This window comes from Podarcis tiliguerta (assembly GCF_965153285.1).
Source record: "Podarcis tiliguerta genome assembly, chromosome: 10".
In the NCBI taxonomy this organism is placed as follows: domain Eukaryota; kingdom Metazoa; phylum Chordata; class Lepidosauria; order Squamata; family Lacertidae; genus Podarcis; species Podarcis tiliguerta.
The window spans coordinates 1,824,805-1,851,815 of NC_139543.1; the positions used below are offsets into that span (position 1 = coordinate 1,824,805).

The following is a 27,011-nucleotide window of genomic DNA, read 5'->3' on the forward strand; positions in this document are numbered from 1 at the left end:
CGACCAAACCTAAGTGGAGGCGTGTAGTGGTGATAGGGGATTCCCTACTGAGGGGAACAGAAGCAGTGATCTGTGGGCCTGACAAGATGTCTCGGGAAGTGTGCTGTCTCCCCGGGGCTAAGATCCGAGATGTAACTGAACGACTTCAAGGAATCATAAAACCCACTGATAAATACCCCTTCCTCTTGGTTCATGTGGGAACCAATGACACTGCAAGCAATAGCCTCTAGAAGATCAAAAGAGACTATAAGGCTCTGGGCAGGAAATTGAAGCAATTAAATGCACAAATTGTCATCTCATCTGTCCTCCCAGTTGAACAACGTGGCCCAGGGAGAGAGGGGAAAATAGTGGAAGTGAACAGCTGGCTTCGCAAATGGTGTAAACAGGAACGGTTTGGATTCTTAGATCACGGACTGCAGTTTCTTGAAGATAGACTTCTGGCAACCAATGGGCTGCACCTCACAACGGTTGGGAGGAATGTTTTTGCCAAAAACCTCAGAAACCTCATCAGGAGGGCTTTAAACTGACTAATGTGGGGGAGGGAGACAGTGCTCCTGAAGGTAGGAGTCTATCAATTGATGAAGATGATCATCCAAATGTCATAGACCAAATGGAGCAAACAGCACGCAGACCTAGTGGTGGGAGGAAATAATCCTTAAATAAGAGACACGGGGGAATGACTAATGGACTTCAATGTCTGTACACTAATGCACAAAGCATGGGAAATAAACAAGATGAGCTTGAGCTCTTGGTACAGCAAACTAAATATGACATAATAGGCATCACTGAAACCTGGTGGGATAGGTCCCACGATTGGAATGTAATAATGGAGGGATACAATCTATTTCAGAGAAACAGACCAGACAAGAAAGGAGGAGGAGTGGCGTTATATGTCAGGGATGTGTATACCTGTGAAGAGATCCAAGATTTAGAACCTCAAAGCCAAAGTGAGAGCATTTGGGTCAAAATTAAGGGAGAGAGGAATAACAGTGACCTCATTGTGGGAGTTTACTATAGATCCCCAAGCCAAACGGAGGACATAGATGATGCCTTCCTGGAACAGATGGCCAAGCATGCAAAAGGAAGGGAGATAGTAGTAATGGGGGACTTCAATTACCCGGATATTTGTTGGATGTCAAACTCAGCCAAGAGCATAAGGTCAAACAGATTCCTCACTGGCCTTGCAGACAACTTCATTGTCCAGAAAGTGGGAGAAGCAACAAGAGGAACAGCCATTTTAGATCTGGTCCTAACCAATGTTGATGACCTGGTTAGTGGGGTAGAAGTGGAAGGATCATTAAGCGCGAGTGATCATGCTCTTCTGAAGTTTACTATACAGCGGAAAGGAGCAGCCAAGCATACTAGGACTCAATTTCTTGACTTTAAGAAAGCCGACTTCATAAAACTTAGGGAAGTGCTGGGTGAGATCCCATGGACAGTAATACTAAAAGGAAAGGGAGTTCATGATGGCTGGGAGTTTGTTAAGAGGGAGATAGTAAAAGCACAACTTCAGGCAATACCAATGAGACGGAAACATGGAAGGTGCCTAAAGAAGCCAGGGTGGCTATCTAAAGAACTTTTAACTGAGTTAAGATTAAAAAAGGATGTGTACAAAAAATGGAAAAGGGGGGAACCACCAAAGAGGAATTCAAACAAATAGCCAGCACGTGTAGACCCAAAGTCAGAAAAGCTAAAGCACAGAATGAACTCAGGCTTGCTAGAGAGGTTAAAAGCAACAAAAAAGGCTTCTATGGGTATGTTCGTAGCAAAAGGAAGAACAAAGAAACAGTGGGGTCACTCAGAGGAGAAGATGGTGAAATGCAAACAGGGGACACAGAAAGGGCTGAACTCCTCAATGCCTTCTTTGCCTCAGTCTTCTCTGATAAAGAAAACAATGCCCGACCTGAAGAATTTGGAGCAAATGATTCAGCAGAGGAAACACAGCCCAGAATAACTAAGGAGATAGTACAAGAGTATTTGGCTACTTTAGATGTATTCAAGTCTCCAGGGCCAGATGAACTGCATCCAAGAGTATGAAAAGAACTGGCAGATGTGATCTCAGAACCACTGGCAGTCATCTTTGAGAATTCCTGGAGAACAGGCGAAGTCCCGGCAGACTGGAGGAGGGCAAATGTTGTCCCTATTTTCAAAAAGGGGGAAAGAGAGGACCCAAATAATTACCGCCCAGTCAGTCTGACATCAATACCAGGGAAGATTCTGGAGCAGATCATTAAGCAAACAGTCTGTGAGCACCTAGAAAGGAATGCTGTGATCACCAATAGTCAGCATGGATTTCTGAAAAATAAGTCATGTCATACTAACCTAATCTCGTTTTTTGACAGAATTACAAGCCTGGTAGATGAAGGGAACGCAGTGGATGTAGCCTACCTTGATTTCAGCAAGGCATTTGACAAGGTGCCCCATGATATTCTTGTAAGGAAGCTGGTAAAATGCGGTCTTGACTATGCTACCACTCAGTGAATTTGTAACTGGCTGACTGACCGGACCCAAAGGGTGCTCATCAATGGTTCCTCTTCATCCTGGAGAAGAGTGACTAGTGGGGTGCCACAGGGTTCTGTCTTGGGCCCGGTCTTATTCAACATCTTTATCAACGACTTGGATGATGGACTCGAGGGCATCCTGATCAAATTTGCAGATGACACCAAACTGGGAGGGGTGGCTAACACCCCAGAGGACAGGATCACACTTCAAAACGACCTTGACAGATTAGAGAACTGGGCCAAAACAAACAAGATGAATTTTAACCGGGAGAAATGTAAAGTATTGCACTTGGGCAAAAAAAAATGAGAGGCACAAATACAAGATGGGTGACACCTGGCTTGAGAGCAGTACATGTGAAAAGGATCTAGGAGTCTTGGTTGACCACAAACTTGACATGAGCCAACAGTGTGACGCGGCAGCTAAAAAAGCCAATGCAATTCTGGGCTGCATCAATAGGAGTATAGCATCTAGATCAAGGGAAGTAATAGTGCCACTGTATTCTGCTCTGGTCAGACCTCACCTGGAGTACTGTGTCCAGTTCTGGGCATCACAGTTCAAGAAGGACACTGACAAACTGGAACGTGTCCAGAGGAGGGCCACCAAAATGGTCAAAGGCCTGGAAACGATGCCTTATGAGGAACGGCTAAGGGAGCTGGGCATGTTTAGCCTGGAGAAGAGGAGGTTAAGGGGTGATATGATAGCCATGTTCAAATATATAAAAGGATGTCACATAGAGGAGGGAGAAAGGTTGTTTTCTGCTGCTCCAGAGAAGCGGACACGGAGCAATGGATCCAAACTACAAGAAAGAAGATTCCACCTAAACATGAGGAAGAACTTCCTGACAGTAAGAGCTGTTTGACAGTGGAATTTGCTGCCAAGGAGTGTGGTGGAGTCTCCTTCTTTGGAGGTCTTTAAGCAGAGGCTTGACAACCATATGTCAGGAGTGGTCTGATGGTGGTTCCTGCTTGGCAGGGGGTTGGACTCGATGGCCCTTGTGGTCTCTTCCAACTCTATGATTCTATGATTCTATGAAATTCATGTTGCACAATTATAATTGTTTGGAAAGTCTTGTGTAACGAACACTCTTTGCCTGAAGATTGGACTTTTTAGTGATAGGTAAAGTAATGGAAAAGTGAACTGGAAAGTATGGGATAACACTTGTCATTTAATATCACAAACAATTCAGAATTTAATGGTCATTAAATATCCAACATTGTCTAATCTCCTGCAAACCAATCAGAATAAATGCTGTAATAATCCAGTCATTTGGAGCCCCACTTCTATTTTGTTTCATGTAAATTGTATTCCATTGCTATTTCATGAGTGTTCAGGAAAGGAAAGGCGGATGTTGCCAGTCTACTTCTTAGGAAGATCCTTTGGTTAAATATGGCTTGGACTAATTAATTGAGGCTTGATCTCTTGACACCTGAATAGCTAACTGGAACATCCATGTAGAATGGCAGTGTATCTTTGAATACCCCATACTGATGAGAGGGGCACTTTCCAGATGCCCCCACCTGTTTGCTGCACTACACAGAGGTGAGGTTGTAGGGCTGCCAGCTTTTCCACTCGCCTCTGCAGCTTTGTCTTTAGCAGCAGTTTGATCAGCAGATATTAGCAAATGCTAATATCATTTAAAAAATGTGTTTTCTGTTTTCCCATACATCAAACTTACACTAAAGGCAGAAGAGCAGGCCACGCCAACTCTTTCTGGTGAGTTGCAAATCTCATATGCTGGAGATGAAAGTTTGTGCAGAAATCTGGACGTTCCTCTCCCTCCAGTAAGCTGGATTGTGTATATATCTCTTCCCTCTAAATAAACCTCATGTTCAATGTAAGCTTTAAAAAAGGTGACAGACAGAGATCTGTGAGCTGGTGCATCTCACCTTCAGCTGCAGTCTCTCAGCTGCTAACTGCAGTGAATGTTTAACAATTAACAAATATTTTAAAGGCAGAAGTAGTTGGCCTGCACAGTAGAATACTTAAAGCACTTGCTTCATATGTGGATAGTGCCAATTTATAATTTAATCACTAGTTTGATCACTTATTTGTAAAAGGTAAAGGTAGGTCAGGTAAAGGACCCCTGGATGGTGAAGTCCAGTCAAAGGTGACTGTGGAGTGTGGCGCTCATCTCACTTTCAGGCCGAGAGAGCCAGTGTTTGTCAACACACAGCTTTCACAGGTGGCTCTGTGGTCTAAATCACTGAGCCTCTTGGGCTTGCTGATCCAAAGGTCGGCGGTTTGAATCCCTGCGATGGGGTGAACTCCCACTGCTCTGTCCCAGCTTCTGCCAACCTAGCAGTTCAAAAGCACACCAGTGCAAGTAGATAAATAGGTACTTAGTTGTAGCTGGGTGGAGTCAGGCATTCCCTGTTACTGTTTATTGTCTCTCACCAACAAAAACAAAAGGTTTTGCTTAGTTTTCTGACTGGCGCATCCTCTAAGCCTGCCATTACAACTCTAAAACTTGTTTAGTCTTACTGAAGAGAATCATATTTGAATTGTTGCTATTAAATTCTAGCAGCTCCTGTTGGTACTTAATGTAAGCATTATTAGCTCCCATTGCCAGAAGACTTGTAAAAAAGAGGGTTTTTTGTAAATGTAAGGACTGCACAAACTGTTTCACAGTACAATTCCATGTGCCATCAGAGCTGACCTTACTGGGAACGGATGATGACCAGTTGGTTAGATGTGGACACAAAGCTCAAGTTGTGCAAACAGCTGACCAGCCACCCAAAGCTCCCATGTTCCAGACAGGCAGGAACACAAAATACTGCTGTGCTTCCATTCCATTGATGATGTGACTAGAGCTATTTGTGACTAACTTCTCTCACTAATTTCAATAGTGCCTTCAATGTGACTAGCTTCTCCTATGGATTTCAGTGGGATTTGACTGCAACTGACTTAATTTTCTGAATTGGGGCCATTGCATGTATTTTTAAAAACAAATGTTCAGTGGACAACACAGAAAACATTTAAAGAGAGACTGGAAAGGACACGACAGAAAGTATTAATGTTTATTTCTTTAAATAATGAGCACAGAAAAGAAGTTTATTTTATAGCATTTGATAAACATAAGTACCAAATATGGCAGTGGTTTTCTGTGAATTATATTGTTGTTGAGGTGAAAACTATTTACAGGTTTCAAGTTGAGGCAACATCAAGTCAATACTCCCAGGAATTAAAGTTTCAACTCAAGTTGTGTTAGATAAGGGAGAAGCAATTTTGATGCTTGTGATGAAAATGAATTGCAGTGTTTATATTCCAGAATTAGTCAATTGTGAAAGCTTCGTACTCTAAAATAAGTCAGTGTCTAACACTGAAATTCAGAATATACTGCAACAAACTGCTGCTGATTCATACTAGGGCTGTGTACACACTAACCAGTTTGTAGCACAAAATGATGTTTTTCTCAATCTGGATTCGTTCATGCGCATTCTCAACATGCTGCTTTCAATCTAGATTAATTCTAGATCCTGCCGTCCTCAAGGGTGGATGGGGTTACTTGGTAGGCATTTGAACCCACATGCCCAGGTTGGGTTATCCTTGTCTTTTCTTCCCTGCCCAAGCCAAAGGAGAATGAAGAACGAAGTGGCAATCACAATCTTAGTATGCACCCACCTAGAATGCCATTGGGCAGGTGTGGATACACCGCACCCTGCTGGGAATACCTACATCTGTTTCAAATGGGAACACTGCGGGGTAATGCAGAATCCATCTGCAATGAGCTTTTATTTTTGAAAGTTTTTAAAGAAGTGACAAAAAATATGCAGTAGCTTGTGTGTGGTCTATGTATGAAAAAGCCAAGTATTCAGTCTCCACTGATTCTTGCATAGCAGCCTAAGTGTTGTCCATGAGGCCCATGAGGGTCTCACTCTGGTCTATGTAAAGCTGCAGATTTTGGGCTAGATTCACACACACTTCAGACTGGTCGTCTTCTGTGCAAGCAGTCCATTAGGATTGAAGGCATGCAAATTCCACACAAAACCAGTGGTGAAGTTCAGTAATTTCAGACTCTGGCTAGAACTACAATGATCTTCTATAACGTTTAATGGTAGTTTCCTTTTGCCTCACTGCTCTGCAGCGCCCTCACATGTCACATTGTAATAATGCATTTTTATGTTATAAACCACGAGTGTAGATCCGCCCTTTGTCTTAAGGAGGTATCCCCTTTAAATGGTAATATGTATTACTTCACTTACTTCAAAATGTGGTAAGCCATCTGTGTTGTGTTTGAGAGCCCTCCTGCTCACTGAGTGGAGCCTTGGACTTCTGCCTCAAAGGAACCACTCTATAGTGCTGGGCACACGATGCCTATGTCTCATTATAATTGCCTCTCAATATGCTGGAGCTGAGTGTTGGGGAATTGTCTTTATTCATTGCAATTCTGTGTAGAAGGATAGCTTGAAATTGCTCATGCAATGCAAGTCCTGTCAAACGGTTATCAAAGTTATCGTCAGTTGGACCAGCTCTGCAAGCTTTTGACCTAAATATGGCATAAACACTGGATTGTGTAACCAAATATGCATTAAATATCTTTTCCAGTGGGGAAAACACTCAGAGCATCTTCTTCTGCTTTCTTTCCTACTTGCTCATGGCATCTGCTCTTACACAGGTCAATTTAACCGCCAATGAGTTCACTGTGCTTTGAAGTAACATACAGAAAGCTGGCATTCTTGTCAGCCATCAGGAATGCTACCTTAACCCAAACCCATATAGGTAATAACACAATTTCTAATCCATGTCAGTTGCCCAATGAAGAAAAATGGAATTGCCTAGTCAAGCAAGCACATAGAAATGTTCACAAATTTAATTTAAAAAATCAAAGCCCACTTCATATTTTGTGGAATTAAGACTATAGGAAATATGTAATAAAAATACTTTCTATAGGATTTAAAAATATGTACATATATAAGCCACCTTAATTTGAATGCCCTTATGATACGGGTATCAAGTGTACAGAACATAATGGAGCTTTCATGGCCTTGCCACAGCCTGGATAGAAGTCACTGGTCAGCAGCCTGAAAGGTTTGCCAAACTGCAACCTAGACATACCCCACCAATTCTCCTCCTGTGGAATAAACCTGCAAATTTATACATCAGACATGCTACAGCAGGTAGGAGAAGGTGGGTGAAGGGACCAGTGGACAAATTGGACAAGACGGGAGTTACAGCCTTTGCATCCTTTCCCACTGCCTCAGCCAAAAGCATCTCCAAGTGGCTGTCTGGATATGCATTGATCCATTCATTCAATCAAACCTCCTCCAGTTCATTGCTCTTCTGGCTGGAAGGGACCCAGCCAGCACAGAGCTATCCCAAAATCAGAACTATATAACATTCTAGCTGACAAAGAATAGATCTGTGTATTCTCTTCTGCACACAGCGATGAGCTTTGAAGTCTCTACATCCCAACGTGGAATGTTCTTGTTTGAGCCAAATGATCTGGTACAGCTTGAAAAGGATCCGATCCAGATGGCCTATAGTGTTTTGAGATTTATTTCAGTTGTAATTGAGGTCTCTCCTAACCAGACTGAATTATAATTAATCAATTGGCATGCTTAGAACAGGATTTGCAGAATGACTCTCGCAGCTCAAGAGTCTGCTGGTGGAAGTTTGAGAGCACCTTAAGTGCAGCTGGCAGAACCGCAAGCAGAGCCATGTTTGAAAAAGAGGAGTGACCCTCCTTGCAGTGGAGAAGGAAATCATAGACTCAGCTGCACGTTTATTTAAACATTTAAACAGCTTGTCTACAGTGGTACCTCGCAAGACGAATGCCTTGCAAGACGAAAAACTCGCAAGACGAAAGAGTTTTTTGTTTTTTGAGTTGCTTCGCAAGACGAATTTCCCTGTGGGCTTGCTTTGCAAGACGAAAACGTCTTGCGCCTTTTTCTTAAAACCGTCAATTCATTCCTATGGGAAACCGTCAATGCATTTCCTATGGGAAACCGTGCTTCGCAAGACGAAAAATTCACAAGACGAAAAAACTCGCAGAACGAATTAATTTTGTCTTGCGAGGCACCACTGTATATTGATTAGCATTGAAGGTAAGCTTTGCAGAAATAACTGGGAGGGGAAAACCCACCCCACCCTTAAAGCATTCAGGGGGGCCAACTAGAATAAAATATTTGGAGGGGGGACAGGTAATCCCTGTCCCACATAATCAATCACATGGCACAGTACACATACACCATTTGAATGGCAATGCCCATTAGCTGGGGGTGGGGCTCAAATATTGGGGGCGAAGACCTCTCAGCCCCTAGGAGTTGGCTCCTATGAAAACTATTAAGCGTCCCCCCCTTAATTTTAAGGTGTTAAAGGTAAAAGTGGATGGCTTCTAAGGTGAATGGAAAAAAATGGGTAGCCTTTATCATTGGTATCATGGTGTATCAGTCAATTAGATTTAAGGGTAATAATAACAAACTTTAAGAGACACAGATTCAGGTAGGTAGCCATGTTGGTCTGACGCAGTCGAAATAAATATAAAAATATAAAAAAATGTCCAGTAGCACCTTAGAGACCAACTAAGTTTGTTCTGGTATAAACTTTCATGTGCATGCACACAAAAGCTTATACCAGAACAAACTTAGTTGGTCTATAAGGTGCTACTGGACAATTATTGTTGTTGTTGTTGTTGTTGTTGTTATTATTATTATTATTATTATTATTATGAGATAAAGATATTCTGATTGACAGCATATATTTAAGTAAAGTTGGATTGCATTCTGGAAATGTTGGAAGAGAACTAGAAAGTTTGCATTTTAATTTTACATTAGAATCCCTTATCTTTGTCTGGAAACCAGAGTTTACCACATGCCACAAGGTCTTACTGAAATCACTGTGTTCATGCTGAGACTTCTGTCTGCATGGCCAAGACAGAGCGCACATGTTTTCCTATATCTTGCTCTTCCTTGGGAAGCTCAGACTGGCTTCCATGAGCTCTCTGGTGGTCTCCCAAGCCCAAACCTAAAGCAACAAATGCTAACTGACAATGTTGGGGGTCCAGTGTCCAGACCATTCACGGGGCCCAGACTCAAGCAGCTTTCATATCCGCTCAATTTGTCTCAACTGGATTTTTTTTTATTACCCTCAGAGGAACATGGCATATGGACCATCATGTTTATGCAGACTTTAAATGCATAAACATAGAACAGTCAATGATGGTCTTGAACTCATAATGTCCCTTTTGGGCTGTAAGAGAAAAGAGGAGAGGAGGGGAGAGGAGAGGAGAGGAGAGGAGAGGAGAGGAGAGGAGAGGAGAGGAGAGGAGAGGAGAGGAGAGGAGAGGAGAGGAGAGGAGAGGTGTATGCTGTGAAGTCACCAGCATCACTGCCTGGAGCACTAAAGCTGGCTTTATACTTTAAGGTAGGTAGCATGAGAGTTTGCTTGCTTTAAGGAGTTAGCATATGGGATCTGGCCTCCTACAGAGGACAGCTTCTCGCTGAGCTTTCGGTTGATCAGCTCTATGTGTCTGGTGTTCTTCCTGGATTGCCTGAGCGACCGCTTGACTTTCTTGACTCGGTCTCGCAGCTGCTTGTTGCGCTTCTCCAGGCTGGCCACCTTTTGCTGGAGCTGCTTCACGTGTTCTTCTTCGTCAAACAAGGCTTTTTGGACTGAAGAGCACATGAGCTGAAATGACATGCACAGAGTGACTGCTTTTAAGAAACAATTCCAGAAATCAGTTGATGGGGGACCAATGGGCATATCCTGGCAACCCTATCTTTTACAAAGGGGTTCTTTTATTGTATTTGCTATACTTCTGTAGCCAGCCCCCAGTAGATTCCCATCTGTTTTAGTGATGAAAAGGTGGCAGTGGCATTTTTGAATGGGAGCCAAGCTCCACTCCAACCCACAGTAGCCACTCGACATTTTAATTTACCCAAAATGTCATGTTCCAGCCCATAGATCTATGAAAGCTATAGATTTTATAACTCTACAGGCAGGTCTCAGACGAAGGTGTGCTCTACCAACCCACGTTCCCAGCATGTTCACACTCCTGTCTCAGCAACATCTATGCTGCCTTGGTCATGAACACAGAATGGAAGATGGCAGGATCCCCAAGGATGTGCTCTAGAGGTGTGAAGGGAATCCGCTGTACGGGAGTCCCTTGAAGGCAGCAGCAGTGCCTGGAGACAGGCAGGGAGGTCATGTAGCAGGTCAGGTCAGCTGTGACCAGAGGAGGAGTAACTTCTGGGAGGAGCACAGAGAGAAGAAATGCCATGGCACACCTGCATCAGCACAACCGGATGCCTTCATCTGCCCCACCTGCAGATAAAACATGTCTCTCCCGCATCGGTCTCTACAGCCACAGCAGGTGCTGAAAAGGTGCACTCTTCCATTGTCGCCCAAAACCGACAGGGTGCCAACAACATAAGGCAGGTCATAGACATTTTTGCTGTGTCTGCCATGACAGCAGCAGCAGCCAGGGGGGATAAATGTGTAGCCACATGGGCATTGGCAGCCCTGTGCAGAGGGGCTCCTAAAGTCTGGCACCAGGCCTGCCTAAAGTTACTGATCAGCTCTGCGCCACACTTGGCTTCCTCAGCGTGGCAGCCTCAGGGGCTCTCAGTTCATTCACTAAGGATAAAGAGGAAGAAGAGGAAGGGAACCCACGAGGCCACAGCCCAATGTTTAGAGGCTTAGAATCATAGAATAGAATCATAGAGTTGGAAGAGACCACAAGGGTCATCGAGTCCAACCCCCTGCCAAGCAGGAAACACCATCAGAGCACTCCTGACATATGGTTGTCAAGCCTCTGCTTAAAGACCTCCAAAGAAGGAGACTCCACCACACTCCTTGGCAGCAAATTCCACTGTCGAACAGCTCTTACTGTCAGGAAGTTCTTCCTAATGTTTAGGTGGAATCTTCTTTCTTGTAGTTTGTATCCATTGCTCCGTGTCCGCTTCTCTGGAGCAGCAGAAAACAACCTTTCTCCCTCCTCTAGGTGACATCCTTTTATATATTTGAACATGGCTATCATATCACCCCTTAACCTCCTCTTCTCCAGGCTAAACATGCCCAGCTCCCTTAGCCGATCCTCATAAGGCATTGTTTCCAGGCCTTTGACCATTTTGGTTGCCCTCCTCTGGACACGTTCCAGTTTGTCAGTGTCCTTCTTGAACTGTGGTGCCCAGAACTGGACACAGTACTCCAGGTGAGGTCTGACCAGAGCAGAATACAGTGGCACTATAACTTCCCTTGATCTAGATGCTATACTCCTATTGATGCAGCCCAGAATTGCATTGGCTTTTTTAGCTGCCGCGTCACACTGTTGGCTCATGTTAAGTTTGTGGTCAACCAAGACTCCTAGATCCTTTTCACATGTACTGCTCTCAAGCCAGGTGTCACCCATCTTGTATTTGTGCCTCTCATTTTTTTTGCCCAAGTGCAATACTTTACATTTCTCCCTGTTAAAATTCATCTTGTTTGTTTTGGCCCAGTTCTCTAATCTGTCAAGGTCGTTTTGAAGTGTGATCCTGTCTTCTGGGGTGTTAGCCACCCCTCCCAGTTTGGTGTCATCTGCAAATTTGATCAGGATGCCCTTGAGTCCATCATCCAAGTCGTTGATAAAGATGTTGAATAAGACCGGGCCCAAGACAGAACCCTGTGGCACCCCACTAGTCACTCTTCTCCAGGATGAAGAGGAACCATTGATGAGCACCCTTTGGGTCCGGTCAGTCAGCCAGTTACAAATCCACTGAGTGGTAGCATAGTCAAGACCGCATTTTACCAGCTTCTTTACAAGAATATCATGGGGCACCTTGTCAAATGCCTTGCTGAAATCAAGGTAGACTACATCCACTGCGTTCCCTTCATCTACCAGGCTTGTAATTCTGTCAAAAAATGAGATCAGGTTAGTCTGACATGACTTATTTTTCAGAAATCCATGCTGACTATTGGTGATCACAGCATTCCTTTCTAGGTGCTCACAGATTGTTTGCTTAATGATCTGCTCCAGAATCTTCCCTGGTATTGATGTTAGACTGACTGGGCGGTAATTATTTGGGTCCTCTCTTTTCCCCTTTTTGAAAATAGGGACAACATTTGCCCTCCTCCAGTCTGCCGGGACTTCGCCTGTTCTCCAGGAATTCTCAAAGATGACTGCCAGTGGTTCTGAGATCACATCTGCCAGTTCTTTTAATACTCTTGGATGCAGTTCATCTGGCCCTGGAGATTTGAATACATCTAAACTAGCCAAGTATTCTTGTACTATCTCCTTAGTTATTCTGGGCTGTGTTTCCTCTGCTGAATCATTTCCTCCAAATTCTTCAGGTCGGGCATTGTTTTCTTTATCGGAGAAGACTGAGGCAAAGAAGGCATTGAGGAGTTCAGCCCTTTCTGTGTCCCCTGTTTGCATTTCACCATCTTCTCCTCTGAGTGACCCCACTGTTTCTTTGTTCTTCCTTTTGCTACGAACATACCCATAGAAGCCTTTTTTGTTGCTTTTAACCTCTCTAGCAAGCCTGAGTTCATTCTGTGCTTTAGCTTTTCTGACTTTGTGTCTACACGTGCTGGCTATTTGTTTGAATTCCTCTTTGGTGGTTTCCCCCCTTTTCCATTTTTTGTACACATCCTTTTTTAATCTTAACTCAGTTAAAAGTTCTTTAGATAGCCACCCTGGCTTCTTTAGGCACCTTCCATGTTTCCGTCTCATTGGTATTGCCTGAAGTTGTGCTTTTACTATCTCCCTCTTAACAAACTCCCAGCCATCATGAACTCCCTTTCCTTTTAGTATTACTGTCCATGGGATCTCACCCAGCACTTCCCTAAGTTTTATGAAGTCGGCTTTCTTAAAGTCAAGAAATTGAGTCCTAGTATGCTTGGCTGCTCCTTTCCGTTGTATAGTAAACTTCAGAAGAGCATGATCACTTGCGCCTAATGATCCTTCCACTTCTACCCCATTAACCAGGTCATCGACATTGGTTAGGACCAGATCTAAAATGGCTGTTCCTCTTGTTGCTTCTCCCACTTTCTGGACAATGAAGTTGTCTGCAAGGCCAGTGAGGAATCTGTTTGACCTTATGCTCTTGGCTGAGTTTGACATCCAACAAATATCTGGGTAATTGAAGTCCCCCATTACTACTATCTCCCTTCCTTTTGCATGCTTGGCCATCTGTTCCAGGAAGGCATCATCTATGTCCTCCGTTTGGCTTGGGGATCTATAGTAAACTCCCACAATGAGGTCACTATTATTCTTCTCTCCCTTAATTTTGACCCAAATGCTCTCACTTTGGCTTTGAGGTTCTAAATCTTGGATCTCTTCACAGGTATACACATCCCTGACATATAACGCCACTCCTCCTCCTTTCTTGTCTGGTCTGTTTCTCTGAAATAGATTGTATCCCTCCATTTTTACATTCCAATCGTGGGACTTATCCCACCAGGTTTCAGTGATGCCTATTATGTCATATTTAGTTTGCTGTACCAAGAGCTCAAGCTCATCTTGTTTATTTCCCATGCTTTGTGCATTAGTGTACAGACATTGAAGTCCAGGCTTGGAAAGCGCAGGGACCCCTGGAGGGAAATCAGGCCAGGAGCCAACAAAGTATTTCAAACTACACCGTAAGGAGAAGTTCTGAAAGCAACTTGCAAGTGAAATAGGGAGTATTAATAGCCAAAAAATTAAACAAATGCTCCAACAGTGTCTCAAGCACAAAGCAACCACCTCTGCAGCCACCTACTGCTGTGACTCATTCTGTTCTGTATTACTTTTCTCTATAATTGCCATATGATTCATTTCTTTCTCTGTTTTTATTTTGCACTCCTCTGGCATGCTCTCAGGGAGTTTCCTGTTAAATATGTATGTGTACACACACACACACACAATTAAATAGTAGTGCAATTCAAGGTGGAAATGCATGTTACAAGGAACATGTGGCTGCTGCTGTAAACAGCACCCCAGAGTTAAATTCTGGTGGTCAGTTGCAAAGGCGACTCTGAGATCTAATTTGCACATTTTATTTGAGAATTATTTTTTATTCTGTGTAATAAGAAAATTTTGGTGGATTTGATCATGGTTTTAGTGCATATGTAGCGACTGCTTTCCCCCCCTTCTCCTTCTTTGGATAATGCCATCGTCTTTGGGTAGCACAACAATCAGAGGGGGCAGTTCCACACCCCAGCCCCTCCCCCGCAGCAGAAGCTGCCAGGGTGGGCAACAGCCATAGGAGCCAACTCCTAGGGGCTGAGGGGACTTTGCCCCCCCCAATGAAATATTGGGCCAGCCTCCCAAGTTGATGAGCATTGCCATTCAAATGGTGTGTGTGCACTATATCGTGTGATTGATTATGCAGGCTGGGACTCACCTGGCCCCTTAAATATTTTATTCAAGTTGGCACCCCTGATCACCCTCCTGCCCCCATCTGACAGGCCTGCACTCGCCCGTTTGTGGTGGGTGACAATCACTCCCCACTCCTCTCCCTCTGTGTCCGCTACTGTTGACGGGCAAGCGCTGGCCATGGGGCATGGAGGGTGACTTTCATCCTCCACACTCCCCGCCATCGACGGGCGAGGGCAGGTGCGCCAGGTGGAGGTGGAACAGGTCACGTGGCGCCAGCCCCCTCAATTGGGGGGGGGCAAGTCAGCACCCCTAGTTTGGGGAGTTTCATTTCAAGGTAAGGGGACAGGCAAGTGCCAGACTGCAAAATTCCCCTGGTGATTCCCTTTAATAGTTTGAGATGTACCGTTCTATGAACTCATCATTATTAATTGTTCTCATTATAACCAGATTAATCTGGGAGAGAATTCTTCTGGAAAAGTGTGTGTGTGAAAAACAGAAAGTCACACTTAGTACATTAAGCTGTATTGGCTATGTGACATTTAATCAACTGTTGTGTAGGTGTGAAAAATTACTGCTGGTGGTGCTTTAGTCAGTTTTATACTTCATGCTACAGTTTAATCTCTCCGCCCACTTACTGCCTGCCTTCCTACCAATTTCTAGCAATTCAGATAGGCACCCTTTGGCTAAGAGATGGTGCCAACCCAAATCTCTTGCTGTGATGATGAATAATTGCATGTTATCCTGCCTATTTTTTCATTCATTGTTTTGTAATATTTTCTTACAAGCTGAATGGGTTGGGGAGGGCAAGATATTTGTTTGCCTTGAAAAAGAACCATCAGCTAACAATCCTCTTGTATGAAAAGACTGGCCAGAACTGCCATCCACAGCTGGCGGCTTCAATTTGAGTCCCTATTACTAATCTGTTCTGAGTTCTCTGCATAAATAAAGCATTTCATCCACTACTTCCAGCCGCTACCTTTGCAGGCAAGACCCAAGGACGTGGTGTTTCACGTGTGTGTGCGCGCGCGTGCACACACAAGAGTATCTGTCAAATATTTTCTAACAATGCATGCCCATTTCAAGGAAAATCTGACTCAGACAAGGTTAATTTGCCCCCTCTAAACCCGCTGCATAAAACATATGTTCTCTCCCTATAAAGCTATTTTTTAAAGAATTGCCATAAACATTTATTTGCAAAAACTTCTATACTACCAACGTACATTAAAATGGCATGATTGTGAACAGCATAAAATCAACAATAAATTGCATCAACAAATAAATAAGTCACAGATCAGCAGATCAGTTTAATACATCAACATATCTGGATTGCCCCTCAGAGAAAGCTTGTGTCAGCAGATTTTAAGCAGGCTCCTAAATTTCAGACTTAGGCTGCTGGGGAAGGAACTCCTGAGGAAGTCCATTCCACCGTCGAACAGAATGTTCCTCCTGATGTTGAGTCTCAGTCTCCCTTCTTGCAACCTGACGCCATGGGTTCGAGATCTACCCTCCCTTGGGAGGTTCCTCCCCTAGTTCCTTCCCCCTGAGGCTCCACCGCCTTGCCTCTCAGGGCTCTGCGTGTTCTCAGAGAGCGCTGGTTTTGGATGGCTCTCTGCCACAGCCTCTTCCTGCTCACTGCACCCTGTTGCCTCTTCCGCTTCCCGCCCCCCCTTTCTGCTTTTGACTGCTCCTTCTTGTCCCACCCCCCATCTGAGCTGTGAGCCTTCTTCCCCTGGGGGCTCCCTTGGGTGGCGCCTCCCTCTGCATCCAGCCAGTCCCTGACCGGCAATCTCTCTCTGTCTCTTTCTCTCAGATCGTATTCCTTTAGGATGATTTATATCTGCATCAAGTTCAAAGGCAACTGGAAGCTTTTGGATCTTTTTGTGGGTTATATGTAAAAAATTAATAATCGGTTCCATATATTTATAAGGGTGGCCTAGTGCTTTCTATAAGATTGTAATGAAGGGAACATTTGAGAGTTCTTCTCATTTCCCTGGGTTTCTCCGGCTGGAGGATTCCCAACAATTTTCTGCTTCTGTGTATATTGCTGGAAAATGTGAGTATCATTTGCAAGTTTTGGCTAGCATGCCTATTGGCTTACCAAGATTCACTGACTCAGCAGAAAAGAAAAATTGTGGGGTGGAGAAACTCTCCCTTCATCTCTCTCCTCTGTTCATAAAAACTTGCTAGAAACTCTTTTTTAAATTATCTAAAAAGCACTGTGTTCAGCAGGCTTTGGGTTTTTTGGTGTGGTTTTTTAAAAAACCTCTCTAGAAAAAGAACTAATTCATTTAAAAGTATGATATTTGCTTCACTCGAATACTTCAGTGCCTGGTGAGTTTGAGTTCAATGCAGAAGAAGTATTAAAATGGTCCAAGGCCATAATTTCAAATGGGGAGCAGGGTTAGTAAAACTAAATGCAAAGAAGCTGAAAGACCCACTGCATACATTCAAGATTAAATTTTTTGGGGGGGGGGCAGGTTCTGAATTTCTTCTCATATTTTTTCTATTTTCATAGAATTATTGTCAAGAGACATTAAATAGTTTAAACACAAAGGAGTCATGTGTCATTTGTTTTTCCAAGGCTACTCCAGTCAGAATCGCACTTAGGCTGCAATCTTACTGTCTTTCCATCGGAGGAAGCCCCATGAAACAGAGTGACGCTTATTTTCAAGTAAGGATTAGGCTTGCCTCATAAGAAAATCTGCAGAGGGGTAGTCATATTCTCTTGAGGACACAGCACAATAATCTTGTAGCATGTTAACAAGATTAATTGTAATATAAACATCGGATGAAGTGAACTCAGTCCACAAAAGTTTTCAATCGGCTGGTTTTTGAGATGTCTCAAGATTCTTATTCTCTTAACAACTGTCATCTCTCAGCTTTGCTCCAGTGTTGCAAGTCTGAGAGACTAGTGATTGGGATACAGTGGGCCAGGCATGAGAAAGGATGTTTCTGTGCATCTGCTTAGGCCTGACGCTAAATGGTTGATGCCTTTCGTTATATGTATATCTATTTGTTGAGACATGTAATCCTAGAATTGCCTTGGGAAATAAATTGTGTTTGTGTGTGTGTGCACAATGAAAGGTTTGGGATATAGTTTATGAACAATTAGATTGTGGCATATATATTCCACGCTCTCACACATACAGAGCTACCTTCTCTGTTGCACGCTGTGCAGTTTGAGTCGAATGGAACAGACTTTCTGCAACCAGCAGCTACTGCTGCCAATGTTGGTAAGCCACAGGCTAGACTGTAGCATTACCTTCAGATTGTATGTCACCAAAACCTTTAAGTCTGCTTAAAAGGCACACTGTAGAATGTTCTTGAGGTGTATTTGTGTGTGAGAGAGAAACCTGTTCCAGTTCACTCTTTGAACCAAGACAGAAAAAGATATACTACATTATCTCTTTGACTTCATGCCCAGGTTTGGGGATCAGGGAGTACAGATCTTCATGTGACTCTCTCTGGGGATCTCTCCCAGGCTGTCTCTCCCTCAGAAAAAGGAGCCATAAACCAGATATTTATCTCCCCACTTTACAGGGTTGAATTTCTCATTCCTAGGCTGTGCTCATGCTCCCATTTACTCTGAATCGAGTATGCTCCAACTGCTGCTTTGGAAAGCAGTGTACACATGACATAAATACAATCCACATTTTTCTGTATCTATCCTTTCATGTTTTAAATGAAATACTATGATTTGATTCATTTTTCCCAACCTAGCTTTGGTCCAAATTGGGAAAAAGCATAACCTTGTAGTGCTTTAAGCCAGTGATTTGTACACAGATCTGTTGTGGAGACACCTTATAATAAATACCACCATCAGAATGGCATTGGAAAAGCCAGTTTGTCTTTGCCTCTGCCCGGATCCTGGCAGAAGGGGAGACCAGACACAAGTTTGGTGAGTTTTTACAATTGCCCTATGATCAGGCAAGGTGAAACACGTGAGAAGTAAGAGGGTTGTGAGCCCTGCTCCCAGTGACCACCACACACATGGCCAGCAAATGAAAGGGTTCTTCTATGCGTGCCCAGTTCTTTTGCCTGATGGGGGGTGCTCTGAATGAGCCCGTCATCCTCCCTCATGGGGATGGGTGTCACATGCTTAGAGCACATTAACAAAGCGCATAGATGGCAAGAAAGTGTACATGAATGCTGCAGGGGGGGGGGTTGGTCTGCATGGTTCCATAGTCCCCTCAAGCTTGCTTTCAGTGTGTGCATGGGCATGCAGGGTATTTCTGATACCCCCCCCCCATTATATGTTGCTACTGTTGTCTTCAGAATGCTGGAGAGTTCTCTAAGAGGTATATTCTCTGGGTGAACTCTTGTTCTTAAAAATGCTTTCAAAAAGAAATAAGCACCTTTGTACAGAGGGAAATGGTATACTATTTAAAGCACAATATTAGAAGATTACCCTCCGCTTTTAAAATCCAGTTTATAGTTCAGGAGCCATGTGAAAGGAAGCAAGTACAGTGGTACCTTGGGTTAAGAACTTAATTCGTTCTGGAGGTCTGTCCTTAACCTGAAACTGTTCTAAACCTGAGGTACCACTTTAGCTAATGGGGCTCCTGCTGCCACACGATTTCTGCTCTCTTCCTGAAGCAAAGTTCTTAACCCGAGGTACTATTTCTGGGTTAGCGGAGTCTGTAACCTGAAGCGCCTGTAAACTGAAGCGTCTGTAACCCGAGGTACCACTGTAATCTGATTTGCACAGAGCCCAACTGGATTCCCTTTGAGCCTATTTTGAATTTGTGCTAGGTTAATCTCAAGTTGGTAGAACATAGTTTCCCGGCCTCACCATTTTACAGAGCAAATTTCATCCCTAAAAGCTTTTTCAAGTACTTTATTAGTTTAATTTGCTGCAGGTACACAGCACATACTTTCCCCCATGTGGCTGCCATCTCCCTTTGAGCATATATGGTTTACGACATGTAAAGCTGCCTTGAGAGCAGGCTGGCACTTGCGTATGCTTTATCCTCTGCTTAGGATGATTGCTGTGCACCACTTGTGCATGTTTTTGCAATTATCGCATCATGTAGAAACCTGGAGAGGGGGAAAGAGAGGCTTTACCAGGAGTTTCAACAACCCATTAGCATGCTGCCGTCCTGAATTTTGTTTATGCAATCAATATCCGAAGGCAGGAACACAAGGAAAAGTGATTATCAGGACAGAAAGATCTCTAGGAACTAAAATGAAGGGAAGTGTGCCACTTTTTCATTGGATGCGCACAGACAAGCAGCCCCATGGCAGTTCATATTTCATAGTTTGGCACCAAATTCTCCCATGTCATTCACTGTAAAAGGAGGGAGGGATGCACACCATAGTATCTTCCTGTCGCTGTACGGGAGGAGGAGTTCACTTAGCTCAATAAAGATAAACCTCAGTAGAGAACTGTTTACACTCATGATAGTTCGTGTGGTTTTCCATGTGACTGCCCTGACTTATCAGAAACATGGGAGTTCCTTCATTCACCCTTCCAAGGGCATTCTGTACCAGGGGCTGCACCCCACAAGCCCACCAACTTCCCTTACCAAACTCCCCCCTCCCTTTAAAGGTAAAGGTACCCCTGCCCATACGGGCCAGTCTTGACAGACTCTAGGGTTGTGCGCTTATCTCACTCTATAGGTCGGGAGCCAGCGCTGTCCGCAGACACTTCCGGGTCACGTGGCCAGCGTGACAAGCTGCATCTGGCGAGCCAGCGCAGCACACGGAACGCCGTTTACCTTCCCGCTGGTAAGCGGTCCCTATTTATCTACTTGCACCCGGGGGTGCTTTTGAACTGCTAGGTTGGCAGGCGCTGGGACGGAACGACAGGAGCGCACCCTGCCGTGGGGATTCGAACCACCGACCATGCGATCAGCAAGTCCTAGGCGCTGAGGTTTAACCCACAGCGCCACCCGCGTCCCTCCTCCCTTTACACCTCACCAAAAACATCTCCTCCCCTTAGAGCTCACCCCTCCCCTTCCTTCTTGCCAAAACTGCTGCTCCTTCCCGGCTTAGACCTTGCTACAGCTCTGCAGCTCCTCTGGGATGCCTGCTTCTTTGCTCACCTGCCCAGCCCTCTCCCCCTCTGGGCTTCCCAAGCACCTGCTGCCACTGAGGTCAGCCTGGAAAGGAAGCCTGGAAAGAATACTAATGCTATTTTCTACAGATATCTATCCAACTTTGGAAATTCTTTCCCACAGCCTTTTCCTTGTGTCAAGGAGTTCCAGCCAGATGAGCAGGGTATATTGTTATTGTTATTGTTATTATGCTTAAAGCTTAAGCAAAAGCCTTATCCAAAAGATGCACGTTCAAGGGATGAGTTCCATGCAAAGAGGTCAAAGATGTCGAGCAAAGGACTTGTGGCATTTAGGGTGGTACCGTGAGAAAGGCAGGAGTCATGGGAGAATGAGAGTCAAAGACAGAACGACCGGCTGCAGCGTGGAGGGCTTTGCAAGGGACGGACAAAAGTCTTGTGCTGGGAATAGGTAGTAATTGTTTGCTTTTGCTGAGGATCTAACAAACAAGCACAGTTAACAAAAACCCATTTCACTTTACTGAAATTGAGTCACATACTGTTTATTCTAGTGGTGTTAGATGTATACAATACTTAGAAAATTTATCAGTAAAGAAATAGATGTCTATGATGCTGCGCTTGGAAATCAGAAATACATAAGCCCCAAACCAGAAAAATCCTTGCGGAGAAGCCCCATCTGTTAGATAGTTGCTAAAGGGCTCAAAGGTGCAACGGACATGCTGTGGATTGAGGTCACAGTCATACAGTAAGAACGCTGGAGGAAGCTTTGAACAGAAAGGTCTGTGCCTGGAAACCTTTCTCTGCAACAGAACATCATTTCAGCCTGACAACAGGAAAGAAGGCAACGCACTGAAAAGGAGACCTTGTTAGTTAGAAATAGGCTTGCTTGGCAAAATGGAATTCCCACCTTGTTCACAGCAGACTGAAACTGGTGGATTTGATAACATCCCATCAAAGCAACAGCTTGCAAATGAGAATTCTCTCAGCCTTACCGACAAAGATTCAGGGCACAAATGCATCACAATTGCTTACGCAACATTATATTAGTTTAAAAGTCATTCCTGCTCCTCCAAGTGGTTCTTTAATGGAAGTCTCAGCACCTTAGCAGAGCCACAGTCCCAAGGGTGGCTTTAATACCTGTTTTATTGTGTTTATTGTTTTTACACATTACCCTTCAGTACGGAAATTATCAGGGCATCTTACAGAATTAAAATTTAAAGAAGTAAAAATAAAACACGCTTCAGTGAAACAAAGCAAAGATGATGAAAAGAGGGGATGAAAAGAGCTTTGTTTCCAGATGTGTGACTGTAGGAAAGTTACCTTTCCAGTGCAATCCTATTTATCACAGGCTTGTAGAGTTAGAAGGGACCCCAGGGGTCATTTAGCTCAACCCCCTGCAATGCAGGAGGATGTCCAACCTCTGCTGAATTCAATGAAACATTTTCCCAGCAGTCAGGGCAGTGCTTGGGAAATTCATTTTAAATTGGAATTAGGGCAAGTTCAAGTTCATCCTGCCAAAAATAAACTAGTTCCAGTTCATACCTGCTTTTCTACATATCATTCAGGTTCAACTCAAGTTCACCCAGCTGAACCTTTTAATTCCTCGAATGTACAACTTGCTGTTGAAATGGAATACACAGGATGAGGAAGTGAAATCAGTAATGATTAAATGGGCACAAGATGTTGGTCATAACATAATGATGGCTGACTGGGAACGGTTATGGACCACTGGCATGAAATTTACGGCATGTAATGCCTTAAGAGAGAATATTATGAAAATGATATACAGATGGTACATGACACCAGTCAAGCTGGCAAAGATCTATCATTTGCCCGATAATAAATGCTGGAAATGTAAAGAAGCTGAAGGTACATTTTTTCACCTTTGGTGGACGTGCCCAAGGATTAAGACCTTCTGGGAGATGATCTATAATGAACTGAAAGAAGTGTTTAAATACACCTTCCCGAAGAAACCAGAGGCCTTTCTCCTGGGCATGGTCAGCCAACAGGTGCATAAGAAGGATAGGACATTTTTTATGTATGCTACAACAGCAGCAATAATACTCATCGTACAGTATTGGAAGACACAGGAGCTACCCACGCTGGAAGAATGGCAGATGAAAGTCATCGACTATATGGAATTGGCAGAAATGACTGGCAGAATCAGAGACCAGGGAGAAGAGACGGTGAAGGAAGATTGGAGGAAGTTTAAAGATTATTTACAGAAACACTATAAGATAATGAATGTTTGATGACACCAGATTGAATGTAAAAGGTTATTAGTAAAAAAGTGTAAAGATTAAGAAGATCTAATATTTTAAGATATAAGGAAATGTAATTATATTAAGATATTAAGATTATGATAAAATCAAAATATGACAGAGGGAAGGAATTTGCTGACAGAATATATGATCTGGAATACAGAGAAGGGAGGTCTGGGGAGGTCGGAGAAACAAGTTAATGCAAAGAATACAAGGAGATAAAAATTGTTTTTATTCCTTTTTATTTTTATTTTTTATATTTTTTGCTGTTTTGTGTTTGTATGTCGCTGTATTTTTCTATTTTCTGTTGTGCTGTATTTTATCTTTTGTTGTTTTATACTTACTGTAAAATCTAATAAAATATTATTATTTTTAAAAAGAACCTTTTAATTCCTCAAAAGTTCATCCTTGGGGGGGGGGGGAGTAAAATAAATTTAAATATTCAGAATGTTACAAGCTGCTGTGCTAAAGTGTAGGGACCAAAAGTAAATCAGGGCCCCCATACTCATAATATGATATATGACCCACAGAATGTCAATGGGTGACATTCTGTTTCCATGCAATGTCTATTAAAAGGACAAAGCCGCCTTCTATTTTCTGTTGTGCTGTATTTTATCTTTTGTTGTTTTATACTTACTGTAAAATCTAATAAAATATTATTATTTTTAAAAAGAACCTTTTAATTCCTCAAAAGTTCATCCTTGGGGGGGGGGGGAGTAAAATAAATTTAAATATTCAGAATGTTACAAGCTGCTGTGCTAAAGTGTAGGGACCAAAAGTAAATCAGGGCCCCCATACTCATAATATGATATATGACCCACAGAATGTCAATGGGTGACATTCTGTTTCCATGCAATGTCTATTAAAAGGACAAAGCCGCCTTCACTTCGTTTCTGTGCCTGTACTTCTTACTGCAAGCTGCTCCTGTTGGGAAAGAGCAAATCTCTTCAGCAGGGAAGATACAGGAAATGTCTCACAACCGTTCCTTCTGACTGCTTGGGAACAGTGATTAAATGACTAAGTGGCCGCAGCAAGAGCAGCTCCTCTGCATCTGCTCAATAAGCCTTAGAATGCTGTCTCCATGTTTCATATTCTAACTTCCTTTGTAGATGTTCCATTAATGTACTTTTAAAAAGAAAGAAACTGGTGCTGGATTCAACTAACACATTCACTAGCGGAAACCACCTAATTTGGCTCTTTAGTATAGAAGTAACCCCAGAGGGAATTTGAGAATGATGAGACTATTTCTCAGATAAGCCTCTGGCTTGTTCCAAATCCAGTGGGAGTCATTGGCTTACATGGTGATATCTCTGCTTATTTTGGTTTATAAGAACAGTTTTGGAATATTCTATTTATTTTACATTTTTAAAAATGTTTCTGAAAAGTGACTTATATTCTTATATGTTGTGTGTGTGTGTTCTTTTAAAGAAAAAGTGGTCCCTGCTGTCTTATGGATGGACAAATAGGCGACAATGAAATTCCTCTCGTGTTTCCTGGACTCTCCAACTCAGTGGTCTAAAGTCCTTTAGCCCCCAAGAGGCTCTTGCTTGATTCCCCACCTGCAGGCACATTCCTTGCTCTAGCAGCGACCAGCTGACTCAGCAGCTGAGCAATTTGCTGCTGCTGCTGCTGCTGCATTCAGAGGTTATGGACAGCCTGACCATTCTTCTTTAACCACACCATGTGCTTAGAGGCCTGCACTTCTCTTGCAACCATTCAGTGGAAACAATGGTGGGAATCTGAGGAAGCAAAACATGTTTGCTGACCAGTGAACATTGCTCTTAATTGCAAAACTAATAATAATAATAATAATAATAATAATAATAATAATAATAAATTTTACTTAAAAACACAATCCCAGAATGCTTTCAGGAGGGGCAAGATTCTTTCTCACACACCTACACTAGCCCTGTTGGTAGAGCATGAGACTCTTAGTTTCAGGGTCATGAGTTTGAGCCTCACCTTGGGCAAAGGATTCCTGCCTTGCAGGGCGCTGGACTAGATAACCCTTGTGGTCCCCTGCAACTCTACAATACTATGATTATATACCCACAAACTCCATTCCCAGGGCTCTAACTCAGAATCCTACTTGTACTTATTGTTTACCATTCTGCTGTATGGTCCAAAGGCACATGAGGCCACCCACTTGCTGAAGCTAAGCACATCTGGGACTGGTCAGTACCTTATTGGGAGACCATCTGGGAACCATGGGTACACCCAGTAGGGGATGGCGTGACATGCCTGCACCACTCACTGACCTTTGTGTAGCTGATTCGTGGCAGCACCCTGGGATGGAGAGGGCTGGTTGGTGGAGAAATACAAACACCGCAGCAGGATCATGAATTGGTTCTGCTGGCATGTTTGCACCATGCCAACCTCACTGCTGCCAAGCCCCTCTCCACCACAATACATGTCAGGGTGGGTGTATTTCACCATACAGTGGAATAATGTGGAATCCATTAAGAAAATTTGGTGATGGGTTAGTATTGTCTTTGACAGGTGTTAATGCAAGACAGATTTTCAAGATGTGTCTCCTCTTGCAACTTGCATTAGCCACAGCACAGTTAAAAGTGTCACAATGCTTTAAAATATCATACTCACATTGTAAATAAATAGCATTTCTGGTTGGGTTGTGCTCAGTCTTGCGTGTAAAAGAGTGCTTCTTGGTTCTGATTAAAAGCAAAATAGGCAGGTTTCTGGAATCTAATGTTTATGCACCATAAGGACTATTGCAAGATCCAATAGTAGTCATGGCCAGTAATATAATCAGGGTTGTTTGTATTCTGCAATTTCAGCAAGTGTTGAGCTGTGTATGTGCAAAATGTGATAAAGGACAGAGAATTTAAACTTCCAGAGAATCTTTCCTTTAGGCTGCAATTCTCTACGCATTTTCTCAGAGTAGACATGTATAGCAGTGGCATTGAGTGCCTTGCATAGGCTTCAGCTGGAAAGGGATAGCCTAACTTCTGTTGTCTTTGCTTGAGTAACCTCTACGTTAGATTATTGCAGCACATTATATGTGGGGCATCTGAAGACAGCTCGAAACTTCAGCTTGTGCAAAATTCAGGGGCCGCGTTGCTCACCAGGGCAAGACAGGTTAAGCATCTAACATCGATCCTGGCCTGACTACACTAGCTGCCAGTTAGTTTCTGGGCCTAATTCAAAGTGCTGGTTTTGACCTATAAAGCATTAACTGGCCCGGGACAGCAATACCTCAATGACTGTCTTTCCCCATATGAACTGACCCATCATTCTCTGAGGCCCTTCTTTGTGTCCCTCCTCCATAAGAAACCTGGAGGGCGGCAACTTGAGAGCAGGCTTTTTTCATTCTTTTATTTAAAAAGTTTGTTATCTTGATTTCCTATTTTTCTGGTAAATTTTTGCCATTTCTGCATATTCCCTAAGTTTTTGCATCCATTCTTCTTTTGCTGGGACTTCTTCTTCTTTCCCTTTTTGGGCAATGAAGTTGCCCATCCAACAGATAGCAGCACCTGGTCAGCAGACAAAGCTGATCCACAAGCCAGATGGTGCATTCTCAACTATGGTGAAATGCACTGTACTGATTTGTACTGGACTGGATGAGCTCCAGTAAACAGTTACTGAATCCCAAGAAGATGAAGGCTCTTTGAGTGGGTGGCTTCTGTGTCCAGGAGATAGGAAAGCTACCTGTTCTGGATGGCATCACATTCTCTCTGAAGTAGCAGGTGTGCAGCTGTCATGGACTTGCTGGATGCAGAGGAGTGGTGGGAGGCTGGGGAACCCCCAATGGAAGACAGCTCAGAGCCAGGGGAGTGGTGGTGGGATGACCATGAATGGTTGGCGGGAGCAGAGGAGGAGGTGATGGTAGCTGATGGTAACAGCGTTTAGTGAATTGGTACAGTCTGTGGCAGAGAGCAGTTCAGAATCAGGCAGAAGAGAGGCTGGAGAGGAGGGGGCCAAGAGACAGCAATAAGGCAGG

The 27,011-nt window shown here is 43.5% G+C and overlaps 1 protein-coding gene and 1 long non-coding RNA gene across 2 annotated transcripts in view; one reads left to right on the plus strand and one right to left on the minus strand.

Annotated features, from left to right (window-relative positions):
• Window positions 1-456: 456 nt before the first annotated feature.
• LOC310658340 overlaps window positions 457-27,011 on the plus strand; it is a 59,797-nt gene continuing 33,242 nt past the window's right edge. The window contains exon 1 of the long non-coding RNA XR_014502250.1: window positions 457-2,052. This is a non-coding gene — a long non-coding RNA (uncharacterized lncRNA). The remainder of the gene's footprint in view (window positions 2,053-27,011) is intronic.
• The window catches only part of CCDC3 (coiled-coil domain containing 3), a 56,605-nt gene continuing 38,724 nt past the window's right edge, over window positions 9,131-27,011 (minus strand). Inside the window, exon 3 of the mRNA XM_083400053.1 lies at window positions 9,131-10,128. Coding sequence (XP_083256179.1) covers window positions 9,853-10,128 — 276 coding nt within the window. The 3' untranslated portion in view covers window positions 9,131-9,852. The remainder of the gene's footprint in view (window positions 10,129-27,011) is intronic.